Here is a 22,320-nt window from a genome sequence, read left to right as displayed (position 1 = left end):
CAGAGGTGAGCGGCTCCGTTCTTCCGGTCTGGTCCTCTCTTTCTCTCAGATTCTGACTGTGTGCTTCCTTCTCTCGCTGCGTCTGAGTCACAGCTGTAATCCCTGCCCTTCTCTTCAGGGCTGATTTGGTGTGTGGAATCTCTGTACATTCCTCGATCTTATGATGAAAGCTGTGGAGGGAGAAGAAAGCAACAGCATAGCCTTGCCCTCAGAAGGTCCACTGCATACAGGATCAGCTGCTCATCAAAGAAATGCAGTTTTGTAACAGACCAAGATGAATCCCCTGAGCAGATATATATTTAATGTTTTGGTGCTCATTTGGTCTGTGAATAGACTAAATATTTTGACTAACTCACATTCATAGAAAATGTGAGTGTCTCTGAATTGAGTTATTTCTTATTGTCCAGCTTTCCATCTGACATTCTAATGGAATAGTGGAAGTTCAGATGGTGGTCAGGGTGTGTGTGGTATTTCCTGTGCCGCAGGGCGCAGCAGCGGGAGAACCTTCCCATGATCCTTTTCTGTTTTCAGCGTCTGGTCTGTAGAAGGCAGATGTTATGGGAAGAAATGATGCTTGGTGCATGTGACTCACACACACACACACACACACACACACACACACACACACACACACGCACAAAGACATGAACGCAATGAGTTAAGCTGTCAAACACAGATACACTGTGTTAAAATCCCTTTGCCTCAATACTGTGAAATGTGCTATGTACATAAAAAACACCATAGATTTATATTGTTTAATCTTTCCTAGTGATGATGTTACATTTTGCATGTTGTATTGCTGAGGTATACTGTTATATACAATAATTAGGGAAAGTATTTCTGGGAATTCAATATGTAGTTGTGAACATGAATTGATAACAAAAATACGCAGTTCATTCTCAATATCTCTGATACGGTGCAAAGTAGGTGCAACTGTCGCTTCCAAAGCCTCACAGTCAGACAGACTGCAGACACCAAGGAGTCCAGCTGAGAATGTCAGTAATCTCTGGAAGGTGTTGTTTTCTTTTTCTTCTTGCGAGATTAACATTTGAGGCCAGTGCACCATGCCTTTAACAGTGCTGCACAGCACATAACCACAACCTTGCAGTGAAAGAACTTTCTCTTGAGTGTCAATTTACAGTTTCATTGTCAGGTTTACAGCGTTACAGCACTAGCCAAACATCTATTTTTCTACACTACAGTATTTTACAGCATTGTACAGTATACAATAGTACAGTATTATTCAGCAGTCTACGCACACAGTGTGTACAGAGTATGTTTTTTTCAGTCGTTGGCGGCTTTCATGTCATTTTTTCAATCAAGATTTCAGTGTGTTTTCATTTAAGACTATTGCATGGTCCTAAACAAGACAACAAGATGTTGTTCTCAAGATGAGAGCAAAAACACACTTAAAAGACAGGCTGCATCTGATCAGAGAAAAAAACTCGGGGCCATTTGATGTAGGATTATACTGGTGTTATTTATTTGTTTAAATATCCAGGGAGACCAAACAAAGGGTGGGTGTTCAATTCGAGCTCCTCCGCATATAGACCGAATCTCTTTTTTTTCATGGAACTTCCCCTTTCATTGTGGTCAGTGTATGTCGTACTTGATTTCTATCCTTGTTGCTGTTTTTTTTTTACAGACTTTCTGTGAAAACTGTAGAGAAACGGGCTAAAGTCTGTATTTGTCCCTGCAACCTAAATGATGCAGACAACTTAAAACTTTAACAAGGCTTATAAGACCTGCAAATGTCAATTTACATGTGTGGGTGTTGTGTTTGTTTATGCCTGCAGTTGCCTTTTCCCCCATAAGCTGCAATCATCTTAGGACTGCATGCCGTGCCTACACCAATGAGCCAAAACATTACGACCACCTGCCTAATATGCTGTTGGGGCGCAGTGGGGCAGTACTTGTTGTTTTGTGGTGCTAACACAGAATTTCACATTGTCTTCTTCTGTGGTGAATGCACGTCTCAAGTACAACTGTCACACAAACATTTCTACACCACTAAGGGAAATAGCCTAAATGGAAGACTGTGACATGTAATTTTAAAAGCCAGATCATTTTTGGCAGTGTTATTACAATGTTATCCTGCAGGTTTCTGGACTAACTCTTTGAAACTTTCTTCTGTTTTGTAGTTTTCTCATGCAACAAGGATGTGTTAACAAGTGGCAGTGCATGCCACATTTGGCTTTTGTTCCTGTCGCCATTGAAAGCCTCATTATTATTCTGTGTTATGGTCTAATGGTGAAGTCTGTCCACGATATGAAGTAGAACTGAAAGGTTGTAGGTGTTAGGGCTGTGGTTTCACTAATGAGTCACAGTGAGAGAATTGCTTCCTGATTTTGACAAGTTCCTCTATGACTTCCTCTCTGAGCTTTGTGTACTTTAGAGGAAACACAGTAATGCAGAGGGATGACATCACCACGGCAGGAGATGTCAATGTTTAATATATGATGGTTATTATATATATAGGAAATCCCATAAATCCAGCATATAACTATCTTGTCTTCAGATGAAATTTGAAGTAAATTAAATTTCCTTGCTGTTTAGGACATACTGACTCAATGTCCCATACTGAAACACTCTGGTGCCAAAGTTTCTGGTGTGATTTGGGCCCAGTAATTGCACTGTCTCCAATGGCACATGGACGTTGACCACAACAGAGCTGAAGATGACCAGTTCTGAATTTTGTGAAAGTCTCTTCTATGTTAGCCTTTGCATGCTGTACGGATACATTATGTTTTCCTGTGAAGCTGGCTCTGACAGACACCATGTATAACTGGAAGTCTTTTCAGGGCCTGGATGACTCACACTCTGCCTAAGCTGGCCCCACTCGGTATGAAGCGGCTAGACACGCAAAAAGCCAGACTCTCCAGAGTATGTGGAATACTTAAGGTGTACCAGTAAAATTAAGTTCCCACAGTTAAATGACCAAATGATTTAGTGTCTCAAAAAAAGTCCCATTAAAAAAAATGAATAGTTCAACGAGTGGTTTAAAGTTGATGAATTTAATAATTTATGGCGATGGTCGTTCAAAACCCATCAGTAATTAGGGAATGGCACTGTGATCTCTACAACCGGACTGTTATGATGGCATGATTAAAGATGATTTAATTTCCAGAAATCAGACGTATGCGCTGTCAAGGGCTAAACGATCTTCACCGCTGGAAGTCATTAAATGAAAAAAAAAAATCATTTTATCCCTGTGAGTTCATTCAAATGTAATATTAACAAGGTTTCGTTTGTCAAAGAGACAGTTCTTTGCTGCCGCTCTGTATAAATGTTCCGCACACTCAAGAGAGGCACAGTGGGAGACGAAGAAACGGTCGGCTGTGATAAGCTGCACAAAGAGTCAAAATGTGTAATGTTTTCTTTTTGAGAGTGCCTTCTATTGCTTAAACCCTAAACTGCTATGAACCACCGTTACGCCATGACTCACGAGTAGTAAATACCAAGACAAATGGTGACGCCGCAGAAAAATATTAATTAGAAGCGCGTTATCGCTGCAAGCGAACAGCCAGACTGCGTCACCCTCAGCTGGCCTTTGCTCTCGAATCCCCGGCGCCCTCAGCCTCCAGCAGAGCTTCCCCTGCAGTCTTGGTGGAGAAGGCCTCCCTGACGTGTCCTGATCCCAGGTCAGCCAGTACAGTGAGTCACTGCTGGGAAGTGTTTGCACAGCTGTTCGGGCACACCCTCCTGGACTGCAGGAATACCAGGCACCGCAGATGCGGTCTGTCTGTGGTGCCGTTTGATGGGCAGGAAGGGGGGGGGGGGGGGGGCGTATGTGTCTGCTCGCTGGCAAGATGGAAGTTCCTACTCATAGCAGGGGCTGAGGGTTACGCTCAGCGATGCTGGGATTGGTCCGTTTGTCTCAGTACTGTATATGCGGTATCAGGCATGTTGAGCATTTGCTTCGTATGGATTTTGTTATTAAATTTGCTTGTAACCGAAAGAGGAACTTTTTCATGAATACCACACAATTTCTTCAACTTTTCCACATCTTTCCCCCACAGGTGATCAGGACTTCAGACAAATACAAATGATAAAAGTCATCTTGTATCTACCTTGTTTTATTATGTATCTTTTGCCTACCGAGACTTTCTTTATGTGTGTAATATGCAAACACAAAGTTACACATTGAAGATCTGGTTTGGCCAATATCCCTAAAAACTTAAATATCCAACCCTGTAATGAGGGTGGGTCTGAAAAAGAAGAGCATGCACCCTAATTTAGAAAAAAACAAAAAAAAAAACAAATGGAGAAAATGCAGAAACAGAAAAGTGTTTCTTCACTGCAGCAGCTAGAATAGCTAAACGTCACTGAAACCAGTGCTTGTGACAGATAAATATACCCACTAACCGTGCAATGCTATATCCTTCTCTTAAAGGTTATAATTTAAGTGTCCTTGTATTGTAAAGCTCTTATGAAATCTGATACCTTGTTGGGTGCATTCAAAGCGTTTCAGTCTGTTTTTGGAAACTCATTTTGTTGAGCTTACACTTTTGGTCAGCAGTTCCTTTTGTATTGCCTAGCAAATGAAGCTCTGTGCATTTATTTTTAGCCACGTGCCCTGTTGTTGCCAGATAAGGCACTGTACAGTCAAAAACATTATTGCACATTTTCTTTTTTTCCAACTTTTCAAGTTGCTCAGATTACAAAAATGATTTAACAGTGTGAGGATCCATTTGCTAGTTTACATTTCTTTTCAATATTTCCCTTAAATGCTTTGGCTTGTCAAGCTGTAAAACATGCAGCAACGTTCCTGTAAGTGGGTGACCTGGATTCTTCTGTTAGAGAAGTTCAGTAGTTGGGTCAGTGTTCCAAAGCTAGAGGGGTTTACATCAGAGGAAACGAAAATGACCACACCTTACATGCCATCCATTCATAGTTAGAAGCTGCTGCATTAAGCAAGAATTTCACTTGTTTGTGTCTGTGGCTCCATCTGTCCAGTTATGGCAAATGTAGCCAGGCAAGGACATCAAATGGCAGCGTCCGAAATGAACTTCTTGGTCCACCAGCCGAATTTTTCACCAGCCAAATGAATTTATGGAGAAGCAAGCTTCATCTTAACTGGATCCTGCAAGACACATGTCTTAATGGTAGCAACATTATACATTATTAACTAAAACAGTTATCCAGCAAAATAGCATTACAGTTTAAGCTGACAGCTAAATCACAGTAGTGTTTACTGCCACTACCAATTACCTAGTTAGCTGGGCATACATTAACTAAGTACATAAAGAATCAATGAAGTTTTAGTCTTTGTACATATCTAACAGTAGCTACCATTTTTGAAAAAAGGTGTAATGTAAAGCTGATATGAATACACTTTGCAGTTTTTTGCTCATCAAAGCATTGATAAATTGTTCAAATCTACCTCATTCAGGAGAAGAATAATGAGCATTTTGAAACAAAGCACATGCGGACTTCATAGATCATTGTTAGGCTGGTCATTATGATGTGTTTATTTTGATCATAATGATAACTGTAAGCTATATTTGCATGCCAAAATAGTGATTACTGCACACTTATATTTTCGTATGCACTGTTTTTCACCTGATATTTGTGTGATATTTTTCCATCTTAAATGCTCATTTACTGTATGCACTGTAGCACATGTGAATATGTACTTTTTTCCTGAGATGCGGATTTTAATGTACCTTATAATGATGGTCATTTGTAAAAGCATCTGCCGAGGATTTAAGTAGATCAATAACACATCTAAAAATGTGACTAGATAAGCTTCGTGACACGCAGACTTGTAAAACAAGAGCAGGCCAACAGTTTCTGTCTGTTTATTATTAAACATCCCAAAGAATAACAGTGAATGTGCTGTTAGCCCTCGAAACAGACGGAGAACTGGACAAACAGCTCATTGGTTGCTGCCTGCTGAAGGTGTAAGTGGTCAATGTGTGTCGCTGTGTACTGCTCTGTGTGCAGGAAACTGACCTGTGAATCTGTTTATCCCTCTATTTTTAGTGCTGATTCCGCATTTCATTGTTACGCTGATCAATGAGCAGACAGAAACGACTGATTGCTTTGCGAGGTTGCCGGACTCCTCTCTCCAGTTTTTGGACCATACATTGGTCCGTTTGGTGCAGCCCAGTGCTTAGGTTGGCTGTGGAGAACCCTAGGCTGTGAAGGGAGTGTGAAAAGGAGTGTGCTTTAAACTGTTGGTTAGCTTGCTTATTTTGACCTCTGATTTGATCTCATAAACATGGTCTTCTTTATCTGTTTCCTTAGCTGCAAAAAACAGTCCTATTTACAGTGGCAACTGAGTCCCCTTGTGATGCACAGGAAGTAGGACAGAGGTGTATGGGCAGTTAAAAGTGCATATACATTCAGGTGACATACATGCACTATAATATTTTGTGGTAATGGCTACCACATCCATAACACAAGGCTGGATACATGACAAGGATTTCAATTTATTTACTTAAATTTCCCTTAAAATAAGAGGGAAATGAAGGATTTTAGCACTCAGGAAAACACACATTCTTTATTTCTGGAAAAGGTGGTTAAAAAGAGTGATGCCATTGTCACAGCTCCTGCATTCCCCAGAGACATGGACAAACTCGAGACAGAGGTCAAATCCGGTTATTGGACATAGTGACCCCTGACGACCACAAGACTTACATGGCCTTGGGCCATGGATCAAAAGTGTTCATAGTCTTTCTTCTTTTTAATCAATGGACAAAGATATATATTACTTTGTTGCACTGCGTTATGCATTTTCAATTAAGTCCGAAATATTGTATTCATTCGGGAATTGTAGGGGTTAAAAAAGATAACGGTTAATTTCGTACCTTCGAGTGCTGTGCATTAACACATGAAGCGCAATCCTGTGCAGCGTGAAGTACTGTAGTAATGCGAGGCGGTTTCAAGCGTAATAGGTTTATGGCACACACGATGCTTTTGTCAGATGTTCGTTATTTTCCTTTAGATGTGCAAAGAAAATCCATTTAAAAACATGCTCCTAAAGAAATGGCTTTTCATAACTCGCTCCACCGAGGGGGAAGTTATGTGGCGAGGTAGGGGTGGGAGGCAGGATGTTAAAAACTTTCTCTTTTGATGTTCCAAGGCACGGAGCTCTCTTCCTCGGGTACTGCTGCCTGGATGCAATGGTTTGTGGGAAATGCCTCCACATTTCAGCATTAGAGATGAGCTGAGATTCACCCAGGCAAACTTTTCCTCATAGTTTTTTTTTTTCTGCCCTTCGCTGTACGGAATGCGGCGAAGTGGCGTTTCCTTAGTTGGCATTTCAGTATTTAATGCATGTTTGACTTAAAATGTGATCTGAATGTGTTCACGGACACCTCTTTAAGGAGCAACTGGAAACAAACTGAACACAATGTTGGGCTTTGTGCGCTTTGCGATGGTTTTCTGTGAAGAGAATACAGGTAAACAAAATATTCATTTTATGATGAAAGCATGCTGTTGTTAAACTTTCTTAAGTCCCGCAACAGACGAGTGACGTTTATTTAGATGGCTAGTTAATGAAGGTAACTAATTTCGCTCGCATTTTAATTGAGATGAGTCGATGCATAAAAACATTTCTTGGATGATTTGCGGCGCGTTATTCTTTTTCGTGGAGGGCGGGGCGTCCGATCCGTTATGTGTTTGAGAGATGCCGTTTCATTTTAAGTTTTACGTCTCTGAGAAACTTCTTTGTAAAGTTTACATCAGAAATTCCACGGAGTCGAATAAACCTAAAGTAGTAGCAGCTCTATTTGTACTATCTGAAAATACCCTTTAATACTGGGATGAAAAAATAAAGCAGCGAAACGTAGTATTTGTCGCTGGATGTATCAGTCGCGTAGGTCCACACCGTTTCTGTGTTGTCGTTACCATATATAGACTTACGTAAAGACGGAATTATTTTTTCCCAGATATATTGATCGATTCATAAGGCGAATCAGCTAATCAGCTAAAAGATATAGCACGTGATGCGTGAGTGAACCAGCTGTCCGTGTTTATCATGGCTGCAAGGCTTAAACAATAACTTTATATTCAGTCTCCGCTCGCATTGAATTGCTTTTGTCCTCTTCCTTTGTAGAGTAAAATCAGCACACAACTCTTCAGTCAGTTTAATGGTCTTGGATGGTGTAAGCTGCAGAGTACTCCTATTTGCTGAAGTGTCTTTCTACACACACACACACACACACACACACACACATAAAACTAGATGCTTGGATAATGTACTAAGCCACACGTGAACAGATGTGGACAGTACGGTTTGCTATTTAAGTATTTTAATTGAACGTTTTTCAAAACCATCACATCTCAAGCCAATTCTAAATAACAGAACTAACCTGCAAACGTGCAGTTAGTCTTCAGTCCTTATTACATACAGCAGTGGTTATAATTAAAGGGGTTGATATAGTTGGATGTCAACACATGTCTCTGCATTGGTAAGAATCACAACGATCTACTCAGTTAAAGCAAAAGTAAAAGATGACAGCAGTTAGGTTGCCTGTTTCTGGACACACTCAGTGGTCACATTGCAGATCATTAGTCAGTGATCTTGTGTGTGTGTCCTGAATTTGTATTGTTGTACACCTCTTTTACTAATATCTTGAGCCTCTCATGGTTATCGTAGACTGCTTCATTCCGATGCCTCTCACATACAAGTAGAAATCTATAATTCAGGCATTGAGCTCTTGTCAGACGTGTGTGTGTGTGTGTGTGGTGTTTGTGTATGAGCATGCACACCTTCACAAAATAGTGTAAATATTCCTTTTAAATTGCAGGACACAAGACTGCTGTTTGTTTATCTAGGTATACCTATATGCAGTGAATGAAACTACCTCATTGTTGCAGCACTGGGTGTTGTGGACTGTGGGGCCTTGGAGTTGCAGAATCTTTCATGTACTTCCTCTGTCACCAGAAAAGACAGACACTTTAGGGAACAGTACTACTTTGGTATCTAGAATCAATTGTATTGTGATGACATGTTGTCCATTGTGGTCATAATGCAATTGTTTTTTTGTTTTTTTTTGGAATACGAGTGGGATTGTCTCAACGTTTTCATGTCATTGTAGGATCATACAGAAAACTTTGGGCAGTGCTCATGGCTTACCTTATAGTTTGGCTGGCCTGTAGTAGTTGTGGGCTGTCATGTAGCCCAGAGCGGAGGCTCATGGTGGAGTTGCTACAGAGTTTGCAGGACATTTTTATAAAATGGAGCAGTGGTTTGACCCTCATTAGTGGCATAGTTTTCATTCAAGAGGGAGAGACACTCCCAGGGACTTTTGTTGGTGTCAGAATTACTTCATGAGGCAAACATATAAGAGTACACATGCTATGCTCAGAAATAATACTAGAAATGCTGTTTCACTGCAGTTTGCCTGTCTTACAGTGCTTTTTCTCTAGATCTAGTGATAAATTGCATTGTTGCAAAGGAGGAAGCCATGCATGTTGCAAGACCAGGGCTCTGATGACGTTGACATACAGTAAAGTTACAGTTTTTTACAAGCAGTATTGCTGTGATTAAACATCTCAGTGTAGGGATAGGGCAAACAAACAGGGTTGTTATGTAGGCTAATGTATGCATGCTAGCTAGCTGTGAATGTTAATGTTCCTGTGAAAGCTTGCTAGCTATCAGCATGCTATGCTGTTGTTTCGCCCCTCCAAATAGGCTTAAACTGCATTTCATTTTCAAAAATAATTTATATTACTTTTAAAATTGTAAGTACATGAGAAATCTTTTGACTAACTGGCTACATTTTTGGGACTATGTGGCCAATGAATGAATGAATATTAATTCATACATTTCAGACATTTTCATTTAGATGTTCAATTTACATAAGGCTATACCTCATAAAAAGGTCAAAGAGGTAAAATGATACAAAACAAGTGAAAATGTTAAGGAAGTGTTCAAGCAATATTAGAAAGTTCAATTTGACTTCATTATAATTCAAAGCAAAAACCTAGAAAAAGCATTTTTTTCTAGGTTAAAACTGCTTTTATTTGTCCTTATGGAAAAGAGAATAAAAGGCTCAGAGGGAATACACAGTCAGTGTGTAAAAGTCTTTGAATCCCTACAAATTCTTGAAAACTTCCATTAATTCCTGCTAGTTCTCAAGTCCCATTAATTGGTCAATTTTCCCATCTTGGAAAATTGACCAGAATTGTCCAGGATTTTCCAACCCCAATTGCAAGGGTTTGTCAATATTCAGTGTAACTAACTGTAACTAGAGTTAGTTGTAAATGCTTATTGTAATTAGAGGAATCTGTCTTGTGTTTGAAAAAACCCTCCCCTGCATTGTGCTTCAGGTGGCATAGCTAGTTATCTAAATAAGTAGCTCGGAGCTGTGTTGCCTTACACTTGTTTCATGGATGAGGTATTACACATTACTGGATCATAGATGGATAACTACCATCTACAGTGGCATACTGCTAACACATAGCTGACACTTAGTTACACTCTCCGCTAATAAATAATATTTTATTTGTCTTAATGAATTAGTGTGAAAGATGATTGAAAAATGAACAAACTACGTTAAAGCTTGACTTTGATATAATGGCTGCTCACCACAGACAGTGTTGGCACCACAGGCAGCAAGACTTCCCTGATCCAGCAATGCAAGAACAGGTGCATCAAATTGAGATTGATCAGTTTGTCACAGGAGAATAGACAAATATAGATTTCTTTCTGGTTTCTGCTCTCATTATGGTCCCATTATGCAAGCTATGCAGGCAAAACACAACAACATTTTCAAGCAGAAATATCTTATGTTGTTTGAGATGACTTTGCTGTATGACTTCTGCGAGATGGGTGAGTTTCAAATGGTGTAGAGCATTTCCATGGTGTGAGTCATGCGGCTCGCAGAAGCAAAATAGATTTTCGCATGGCAGCATTACCCGGGTCAATACGCATGAGTGTGCATCAATACAAATGGGCATAGCCAAGTGTCTTGCATGATATGATGAGTCACGACAACATGGTGTGGTAGTGGTTTTGTTTTTTCTCAGACATTTTCATACTTATAAAGGTTACAAAACATGTCATACTCTAAAAACGGTCCCATACTTCCAGAAAAGATAACATAATTTGTAAGTATTTTTAAAAAACATATTGTTAATTACAGACCATGACACAAACCTATATTCAGAATAATTAGTGCTAGATGTACATTTTATCATTGGTCTCAGGGTATGCCATATGTATGATCCTGACAAATACACCTGTGGACAAAATAACTATTCATTACAGTTTCATTTTATTAATGATGATTCATCAGTGAAAATATTGCTGAAATGGTCCTCTTGGAAAAAGTGGATGCGTTTTCTGCTATGCGAACAGATGTGGAACATGTGCATGGTTTCTGATGTACCCAAGCAATAAAATTTGTTTTTCTTGTGTGTGTGTGTGTGTGTGTGTGTGTATGTGTGTAAGCCTTACCTTTCCCACTTCTCCCCATGTTTCCTAGCTTCTTCTAATTCCACAATGAAGCAGAGAATACATAGATTAAATTGCATAGTTCTCGTGGTGGTGCACAACTGCCTAAATGGGGTCTTTCTCTAGTATAATTTAGCCAGAGCCTGTCCAGTCTCCCCTTTGGTTTGTACTGAGTTCAGGTTTGGCGGTCCTAATCCTATTGTGTGTAGAGTGGAACAGAGAGTATGTTTGGTTGAAGTTTTGATTGAATTATGTGTTTGTTGCAGTAGTCTTTTTTTGACTAAGTTTACTTCATGGATACATGTGTTATGGTTTCACAAAACCCAGCCACCTGGTAGCCTGGGATTCAGAGCACATGGTTCGGTTTTGTGAAGCAGACAATCTTATCCATGTGTAGGTATTGGCCATGTGATATTTTTGTTGATTTCAGGATCAGAATATTTTTGCTTCTTAAGAGTGAACACATTTTCCAGCATTTACATATTAAACCAGGTCTGTGAAAAATATCTAACCAGCTCACAAGCAGCAGAGTATAACAGTAACTGCAAACAAATGGAATGTCAATTCAGTTACTGAACTGTTATTTTCAGTGATAATCAACAGGTGGCACTATAGTGTAATCTTAGGGGTTTATCTGCCTCTGTGGCCAAATGCTGTCGAACTTCAAAGTTAACAACAGATGTCAGACTTTTGGATAGAGAAAATGTGTTCTGCATTGCCCTTGTCAGCAACACTTTTTAAATTTGAACATTGTTAGTCGCTAATGCTATTTAGTGACAGCAGAATGGCGTTTGTTAAAGGCCTTAGCAGTTTGAACTGCTGTGCTAACAATGACTCAGTAATGTAATTTTCATTCACAAAGCCTACTGCTCTGCTTTTTTGTATAATTTTACTATATGTTCGAAAAGAAAAGCACATTTTTTACTGCCGATAATTAAAGCAGACGTGAATGTTGTGTTACAGTGTTTCTCATTTTGTGACAGAATAGCATTTGGGTAACAGGTAGGAGGTAAAGGCCTGTTCATACAATATGAAGAAGGCAAAGGATTTGATATGTTACAGGTCTAATTAGCTGCAGATTAAGCTGCGACATGATGCTAGTGGCTAATGAAGGTCTCATTTTTGTGCTGTTTGTCAACTTATTTTAAGCACATTTGCAGACATTCTTATGCTTGTTTTTATGTTTGCATTGCTTTGTTTATACCATTTTTGTTTAAGAGCGTGTGCCTCTGAAATATGAGACCGTGTCATGAGAGAGATTTTCACTGTGCACGTAAATCATTTTAATTCCTCATCATTATGCATGTGTGCCAAAGCAGAGGCCAGAAATGGATTGGGATGTGCTCAGACGCTCCTCCTTGGGATAATTGCTCTTCTTTGGTCTTATATCGCATGACCCATAGAGGGGAAAAAAAGCTATTGGTTACTCTAACCAGTTGTTATTGTGTAGTTTGGTCTGCCCTCTGCACAAGCATTTGCCTAAGTCGAATGAGGCAGGATTCACAGTCTAACATCTCCTCAGAGTCTGGCCTGCATGTACCCTGCTATATAACACAACACGGCTGGTTGCATTCCCCCCCCACCAAGTTTCGTGATGGACATTGATGTACGTAAGATTGAGTCCAGCCACTTGCAAATTGGGGAGAAAACAGAAGAGAGAAACCATTTGAAAAATTGGCTAAGATGTTAAGAGGTGTTCCATGCTTGATTTGAGGTACTTAATCAACCAAGGCCCAAAAGCACGCCAACTGAAAAGTCCAAAAATTCACTGAGAATTACTGTCGGTGCCACATCCTCTGAAGGCCATAAATGAGGTAGTGAAAAAAATTTGATTGCTAAAATGTTTTTTCTTTTGTGTTTTCCAGTATCTTTTTTAAGATTGTTTCTATGCATTGATTTTATTATCATTATTTTTTTAAAGAACCAGGGGTGTGTCCCACTGTGTCCTTTCACCTGGTGCCCACTTTAATGGCAGTGTCCTGTTCACAGTGTGTAGAGTATGTGCTCTGGCTTTGCTTTGGTTGTGGAGTGGAAGGGGTGAAAGCTGTTTTAATTGCCTCTTAGTCAGGCTGTCAAACCCAAAGGGTTTACGTTCTCTCCACGTGCAGCTGTTGAACAGCTTTAGGCAAATGGCAGGCAGTTGTATGTAGTTGAACCAAACAGTGGGGGGAAAAAATTATAAAAGTAGTAAACAGCCGCTTGTGTTGCTGACGTCGGTCAAGTGCTTGCCTTTTCAAACGGTAAAATATACAGAAGAGCAGCATTTAAAAGATTGGTTTCAGTGCTGTGTTTGACATGCTGTATTCCTTTGTAAAAGATTCTTTTAAAAGGTTCAAAACAGTTCTGTGCAGTGGGACACATGTTTCAAGGCAAAATGTTCCTTTCAGACTACCCTCAAACAATCCGTTGCAACAAAAATATATTTCTTTGTGTGTGTGTGTGTGTGTGTGTGTGTGTGTGTTTGTGTGTCTGTAAGAAGAGAAAATCTAGCACACAAACAGCTATGAAATAAGAGTAAATTGAGCATTACCAGCCCATCAATGTCCTGCCTCACCTCTTTATTCATGCCACCATTTTCACCTCTTATGGCTTGAAAGCACAGGCAGAACTTGAATCGCTGATCGAGATACCCTTGGATGGATAGAACATAGACATGCCTTAAGGGTCGACTGTGAGTGGCAGTTTTCAAGCGATTTCATCGGGTGTCCTCAACCCTGCGAAATTCAAGATGCGTTCTCACAGGGTTGTAAATTGCCCTCATTTTGTAAATCACCCTAAACAATGAATGTATGTGCTTGGTTGACGGCGTCTTGTGTATGTTATCCTTAATATGTTTTCCAGCTGGAAGTGTATTGAGGCAGTTTAGGTTATGTGCCTTGCTCCGGTTCAATGGTAGTGTGACACCTTGAAGGCGGCCGTCCAGCTACGAGCCCCACCCCCCAAACACTGCCCCACCCGACTGTCCCTTTTCTCACCCCTCTCATTCAGAAAAAAAACTTGACATTAAGTAAAGGGCTACGGCTGTGTGGTTAGATGTTTGAGGCTAATGCTCTGTCATTTAACCATAAAACCATGCTGCCGCTCCGTACTGTCAGTCTGCCAACCTTTATACTTGGACGCAGCGTAGAGTTGGCATCCAAGCTCTGACAATGCAGTGACACTTGATCCTCAAAGGTCACTTGGATCACTTACAAATTACCTCAGGAACAACTTAAATGAGAACAAATGAATATGTTTTTATTGAGCTGATATGTGTTTGAAAAATGGGTGGTGTGGTTGGGGGGGGGGGTAACTGTGAAACACTCGCTCACCCGGGGCAGTGCTGTGTTAACACACCCCTTGCGCCTCCCTGTCTGCCCCCCCCTCCGCAGTGATGCAGGGCTGAAGGACGTGCTGTCGGACTGGGACTCGGACATGGGCAGCACAGAGAGGCTGAAGGACAGCACCGACACGCTCCACAACGGCAGCAAGAGCGACCAGGAGGCCGCCCGCCGCCTGGCGCGCCGCCTCTTCCACCTGGAGGGCTTCCGTCGCTCGGATGTGGCCAAGCACCTGGGCAAAAAGTAAGGAAACAAAAACCCCACACTGAACCAAACACGGTTTCTCCCCCTGCTGTTAAAGATGGTGTGCTGAAACAGCATGCAGTACACTACATCACAAGAAAACATACATCTGTACATGCATATATATGTATGTGTGTGTGTGTGTACGCGCACATGTATAAACACACATATATGTGTGTGTGTGTGTGTGTGTTTGTACACATGTATAGGTAGATGCATTAATACACTTATATTATTCATGTGCATATATTATAAAAACTAAGGAGTCAGTTCAATTGGTTACCTTTTAAAAGTAGCGGTACCAAAGACAAATAAAATGATTGAAGTCATTTTTTTCCAACTAGCACAATCCTTTTCATTTTTTTCAGTGTAGAAAAAATGAAGACATGTTTTCTGGATGTTTCATGTTGGATGACCAGGCTGCGTAGATAGGTCCTGACAGACTTCGGGAAAGTCGTGGGCTTGAATCCCACGTGTTTGGATGAGTAATACAGCTTTCCTCTATTGCTCGCAGAAAGAAAAGGCAAATAGGCAAATAAACACCTGGAAGAACAATGCCGAACCAATGCAAGTTCTGAAAGAGAAAAAAAAGACGGCTGCCGTGTCTGAGAAATAGGGGTGAAAGATATGACTTATAAGTGCACATATTCATAAAGCATCACCCACGCCTACTTTGCAGTGGAATTATTTTTAAACTGACAGGGTTCCTCCATGCACTGTAACAGCGCAAAATAAACTTTATACATGTGAATAGACAGAATTGATATGAAAAGCAGTCACTTTCCACCAGTCACTTTTTCATTTAAACTTTAAATTTAAAGATAGGTGTTCACTTTGGTAATGCATAACATAGGAAGTGAGTAATTCCTTTGAAAAAAAAAATCCTTCTGGGGTATACCAGAGTGACGCAGCCTTGGCACTGGGTGGGCACTTAACACTAAAAGCCCCTTTTCAATTAGAGCAGGAAAGGGACCAGCTGAAAAGACCCTGCCTGGCTGGAAAGGGGTGTTCCATGACCTTGCACATTTAGGCATTGCACTTTTGGTTGTCACCTTTTTTGCCCTGTCACAGTGGATGACAGCTTGGTTTCTAGCAAAGCAGCCAATCTCCTAATGCTACAGGTCAGCTCCCCTCCACAGGAGCCCAGCCCCAGCACCACTCTGCCCAGCGCCTGCCCCAAACCCTTTGTATTTGACCGAACGCGTACACTCTGGGGAAATAAGAAGCACTCCTGTAATATTGTGTCTGTCACCCGCCCCCCTCCTCCCTGCAACAAAGCCGATGGCACACCTACAGCCTCCACCGAAAATGACAAAGTACACCAAAGTGGACCTTCCCTGGTTCTGCTTTGTGTCTGTTCCGTGTGGAGCACGACAGCAGAGTTTTTACATGGGGTCTGTCTTACAGAGGCCGCTCCCCTAGCTTGACTGCATCCCAGTTCTATTCTGTGTTTGGCTGTCTCGGCGAGAGCGGAGAAAACAAAGCAAAAAGACATGTACATGCACTGTAGGGCCATGCTGAGGCCAGGCAGAAGCCATTGGGGAAAAAAATCGTTTCGCCGTTCAGTCCCCTCCTGGAGTGCACCTTGTTACCCTCGTTTTGATCATTACGCTCTGACAGGCACTAGAAAGACATCGCCATGAGGTAATTTAATTAACTCTGATGTTCGCGGTATAAGACTCGTCTCTGCTGAAGGCATTCAGTTCTGTAGTATTACGGGGCTCGCCACTGACCTCATCAATTTGAGAGTGTGGAACAAAGGTGGAGGAATCAAATTCGGGAGCCAGCAATCTGACCGAAAATAGAGCAGTAGCAATTCTGTTCGATGTGAAAAATCATTCAAGATCAACCTTTCTCATTGTTTTTGTTGTCACACTCAATGACTCAATTCTCTTGCACAGACATAAGAAATAACGTGACAATAGAAGTAGAATGTGGATCTTCTAAGCAACAAAACATTAAAGGGTGATTTGACTTGTTTCCCTGTTTTATTGTTTTGTAGTAATGTACCATCTTGTCCAATGCAGTAAATCAGTGTTTCACAACTGAACAAAAGGGGCGCGGCCTGATTTTAGTTAAGGTAGATCATCCTGTTTTCCATCATATGTTGGGACAGATGTTACAGAACATGAGACTTTGCAGAGTACATGTTCTGAAATGTATATTTAGTTTTTTTTTTTTCCTACAGAAGATTGAAATGGTCTGCACTTAAACCAGGAATAGTGTCCCATTTTATTTCATTTCACAGCACTCTTTTCATTGAACTGATTAGCTCACCATCGTATTTAAACCGGCGGAACATCCACAGCATGAAGTGTCACAGGCATTTAAAAGCATTACATACCAGGGAACATCAATTACTCAATCAAAACATTGAGACACCGTTTTATTTAGTCACTTCCATGCAAAAAGGACCAATGGATTTATATAACAGGGACAGGTACTTCATACATTTTTCTTGTATCTTTTTTTTTTCTAGCCTTATTATTTTTTTCCCTTTCTTGGCCAAGTTATTACATTGACTCGTTGCTAAGAAACTGATACCTGCCTTTAACAGATCATTGGAGGACCTTCAGAATAGATCTGCATCTTTGTATTTGTAATGGACCAGTAAGATCCAGAAGCAAGACTTGTACTGTACGTCATTTAAAGCATTTGGCATAATAACAAGGGTACCTTCCTCTAGCTGGAACTATACTATACTTCACTGCACATTAGATAAAGGCGTCTGACCTCCTTGCATGTAGATAATGGGCCGAATAGGCTGTGAGGCATTCGAGCGTGCCGAAAATAGGTTGATGTAACACAAATCTATATTAACAGTCATTTTAGTGGTAGTGGAGGTATGTATGGCAGCTGACTCAGGCTGTGTGTACTGGGTTATGAATCTGTTAGCAGTGATATCTGTAAAAGAATAGCATCTCCATCTGTTATCAAGGAGAATGTTAGACAGTTGCAGTTGACTTCAGAACTGCGGAGCAGGCAGTTATGTAGTTCCACCCATTTTTTTTTTTTTGTTATCGCTGTAATATCAGTCGTTCTCAGACAAGCGCCACTTTTCTCTGAAACGAAGACGAAACACGTGCCAGTCATTGTGTCCACCCTTCCCTTCCCTTCCTTTATCAGTGTTTCCTTTATCACTTCCCTTATCAGCGTTTGACACAGGCAGTTATGAAAGCCCAGGCTCCTGATGAGATGCGGTTCTATGGTGGAAAGCCGCACAGCAATCTACCATCCTCCATCCTTCTGTGTATCATTTGTTGATTTGGAATGGGGAGTTGTGTGAGTATATGTGTGGGTGTTTATATAAACGGAGCTTTTCTCTCTCTATCTCTCTCTCTCTCTCTCTCTCTCTCTCTCTGTTTCTCTCCCTCGGACCTGCAATGAATGAAAAGCCATGTAGAAGTCACGGCCCGCTACATTATGCATGAGTGTAATATCTAGTGTGTGCAAAGCACACAGGGGCTGAACACACACAAATAAAACCCCCACTGACCCCTGGCCTCCGAAGAAATATGTGTAGGTTTTCCGTTTAACTCTTTGAGAGAGAGTGGTGTTTATGTGGTGGTAATCACTCTGTTCCATGACATCTTGGCTGGTGGTTTTGAGACCTTTAGCTGAATCTAAGTGGGGTTATTTTTTTTTTTTTTTGCCCACAGCAACGAGTTCAGCAAGATGGTTGCCGAAGAGTACCTCACCTTTTTTGAATTTACAGGGATGACATTGGACCAATCTCTCAGGTAAAGTTTTTCCTCTTATGCTACAGATTTAGCCAGCCAAATATTACTTGTATAACTTTTCTGCTCCTTGCAGTATCACTGTTTTCCAGTATAACTTGTAAAAGGTCTTCAGACAGTGTTGTTACCAATACATCTTGACAAGGCCAGCGTTGGGAAAATTGCTGAAACAAAGAACCACGTATGAAACGAATGGTTCCAGAGTTCTTTACCTTCCTATTAAAAAAAGCAAACGCGAAGCCTAAGGTGTGCGAACTTTAAAGAGGATATATACATTGCGTTTGTCGAGCGCTCTCCCCTGAGCTCTGAAAGCTGCGGCTCAGGCTCTGCCTCTGAGACGCGGGGAGTGGGGGTGGGCGGGCTGGTGGAGCCGTGGCCCTGCTGTTAAGAGATGACGTGTGGGCGGCCCTTGGCTGACTCAGGCCTCACATCCAGAAGCACCTTACAGGGCCCTCAGATGTTCCTGTTCTCTGTCTCACGCACGCTCATTCACCAGCCAGCACAGTGCCCTTCACTGCGGAGTCGCGATGACTAGGACATTTAACAGGCTGCTACCACTTCGCTGTACTTGGGAGTAGGATAGGGAGCTCGCATCACTGATACCCCTACTGTTACCAGGAATACTGCCCCTGCAACTGCTACTGTTACTTCTGTTTATGCTGTTTTCCATTTAAGTTATGGAGCTGATACTCAGAGGTTGGGGGGAAAGCACCATAAAATGTTTTTTGATGATGTTAGTCTTTTAAGAAGTTGTTGTTTAACATACCTGTGAAGTTGTTGTTGTCCATTCACTCATGTTGACAGTTTGTCAGAACCGTCATAGTGTTGAATTAGGGCAAGCTTACAGGGGGTTATGCAATATACCACATCATGTTGGTTCTGAGGAGCCTGTATTGTGTTGGCAGTGTCTTCCTGAGTGACGTCACATTACATTATTAGCATTTAGCAGATGCTCTTATCCAGGGTGACTTACACATGTTACAATTGTGTATATTATAGGGCTCTTCTACACTTTGGGGGTAATACAGTCTTCTTTGAAATTATGCTGTCAATTTAAGATTGCTGCACATTATGTTGGTAATGTGGATTTCTGCCACATTATGTCGGTAATTTTTATATTATGTCAGTAATGTAGAGCTCTTGTACATAATGTTGCTCGGATTCTTTTATGTTGCTTCTTCTCTCAAAATTTGCATAATTTGGTGATTCACATAAATTAGGTGTTTATCCCACAATGCGGTGCCCCGGGTGAGTGTGGCATTTGAATATTTCTCAGACAACAGACATGCCTGATCTGTTGAGTGCTGTGGACCTCTACATAGGTTGATTAGTAAAGGAGCAGCAGTTTCTCTGTTCACACACTGAAGATGGATATCTTTAGAAGAAGCTGCTCTGCCACAGCCCAGCAGGGCGTTCAGGCGTCAGAGACATGACCACAGGAAAAATTAGAAGATCAGAAGTGAACAGTGATTTGTGTGATTAATTTCACTGTTTTGAATTTCTTGTTTGGCTCAGGAGGATGATATTGAAACTGCTATAGACACTAGCATAGTAAATTAAACACCTTTGATCATTAATTCCAATGTTTTTGTTCCACATGGACAGCCGTAAATGGGAATGATGCACAAATAAAATCTGCATTTCAAGCATTGCTCTGTGTGCTTCATTACTAGCATGTATTTGCAGGTCAGGTGATGGGAAGTTTACCTCTGACAATGCTGGTAGGTTTACCCACAATGCAATAGTAGGTTTACCCACAGGAGTTTAACAAAAGTTTGAAACACCATCCTGAACAGCCCAAGGTCAGACAGTACGCTCCACATACACCTGAATGTGGCCAATGAGAACAAGACATATGGTGCTCTTCTGGGGGATTATTGTTCTTCCAGAAGCTACTAGTGCACGGTTCTTTCATGTGTATATTCTGTTGTGGTTCTCCATGAGGTTGTTGGAAGAAACTGGAACCCTGGGAGTGAGTGAGTGAGTGAGTGAGAGAGAGCGAGAGAGAGAGAGAGAGAGGGGGGGGGAGTGAGTGAGTGAGAGAGAGCAAGAGAGAGAGAAGCTGTGTGGGAGTTTTAGGCACAAATTATCTGGAAGCAACTGAACAACACAGACATGTTAAAAAAAATTCAAATATGTATTCTGACTGAACAAAACATGGCATCAGTATTTCTGTTGTCATCTTGTTAAAACAGTCCAATCTGTTCCCTTGCTTTAACGTGAATTCTCTGGCCTGTTGATTGGCCGTGTTGACGAGCAGGAGCCCGTTGACAAGAGCAGTGACTTTCCTCTGCAGCTGGGAGATGCAAAGAGGCAAGCGCTGGATGCAGTCCGCGAGCTACATTTTCTGTTCTCTCTTAAAAGCTCTTCCATGGAATGGCAACTTGGAAACGGCATTTTTACATGCCGTTGCACATCATTGACTGTTTGATGTCACTGCGATAGGTATCCCTTTGCATTTATTCATTTTTGAACAGTTTGCTCTCTTTGACAGTAGGTGTGACCTCAAATTTTCCATAAATATTTATCCTCATGTTTTTTTTCCCCCTTTCTCTTTTCCTCCAGATCCTTCTTAAAAGCTTTTGCACTAATGGGCGAAACCCAGGAGAGAGAGCGGGTTTTGATCCACTTCTCCAATAGGTACTATCAGTGTAACCCCACCACCATTTCTTCGCAAGGTATTGATTTCACTACTGTGTCCCTCATTGCATTGTCTCACTGAACTGTTACTGCAAGGAGCTTTGCTAGTGTTTTGCCCACTCCATTACAGCCAAATGCCATGTACGGTTTAAAGTCAAGGAGTTGATTTATTAAAAAAAAATGAGATGCATAACATTTCTGTGCATTTCTACAAGTTTAATTTTGTGTGAATCCTTAAAAGGATCTGCATCTGTTATATGTTTGCTTGTTATTGTCGGGGAGCACACTGACATGTGGATTTTATTTTCTACCCCTGTTGCATTGTGGGGGATTCATAGTAGTGTAGGATGGTGTCAGGGTGTTACAGCTTGACTTGGCAATTCAGCTTTTCTTCCACACCTCATATTCGCACCCACTCTGTGGCCTTTTCACAAGACAGTACTGCTGGGATATTTACTCAACATGCGGCAGAGGGATGGTCTTCAGCTGATTACCATGTCCTTTAAATGACGTTTACATGCAAAAAGAATAACAGTAATAGGGACAAGCAGCTTTTGGAAAGGGTTAGGTAGTGTAATTTTGTTCTTGTCACCAAAAAATATTTCAAAACTCAATCATAGGACAATCTTTAAAAATGCATAGGGATGGAAGTGTATATTCATTTGATAAATGAAAACTGATACATTTGCCTAAATGATCTGCGATAAAGGCTGCCTTAGTTCACTACCGTCTCCTCCATAGCAACAGTCTTAGTAACAACAAGTCTGTCTGACCAGCAAATTGGTAAAAGCTAAAACTGTCTCCTCGTTGCTAAGACTGTTGCCATGGAAGTGATATTACTCTTTGGCCCTGTGCAGAGATAGACGTCTGTATCAATGTATACATACAGATGCCTCTGTAGAGGTCCCTTATCACGCAATATGAATGTGAATGCTTTTGAATAGTATTAAACATGAGCCTTACATACCATTTT

At 41.1% G+C, this 22,320-nt stretch overlaps 1 protein-coding gene across 2 annotated transcripts in view; it reads left to right on the top strand.

Moving 5' to 3' along the window:
• psd3l (pleckstrin and Sec7 domain containing 3, like) overlaps positions 1 to 22,320 on the top strand; it is a 142,017-nt gene that overhangs the window by 50,177 nt on the left and 69,520 nt on the right. For both annotated transcript variants that reach the window (XM_036529811.1, XM_036529812.1), the window contains 3 exons: positions 14,779 to 14,970; positions 18,630 to 18,710; positions 21,273 to 21,385. In XM_036529811.1, the coding sequence (XP_036385704.1) occupies positions 14,779 to 14,970; positions 18,630 to 18,710; positions 21,273 to 21,385 (386 nt within the window). The remainder of the gene's footprint in view (positions 1 to 14,778; positions 14,971 to 18,629; positions 18,711 to 21,272; positions 21,386 to 22,320) is intronic.

The sequence above is a fragment of the Megalops cyprinoides genome, chromosome 5 (assembly GCF_013368585.1).
Source record: "Megalops cyprinoides isolate fMegCyp1 chromosome 5, fMegCyp1.pri, whole genome shotgun sequence".
Classification (NCBI taxonomy): Eukaryota; Metazoa; Chordata; class Actinopteri; order Elopiformes; family Megalopidae; genus Megalops; species Megalops cyprinoides.
The sequence above is the reverse complement of the archived record's forward strand: the minus strand, read 5'-3'. Positions and strand labels throughout refer to the sequence as shown.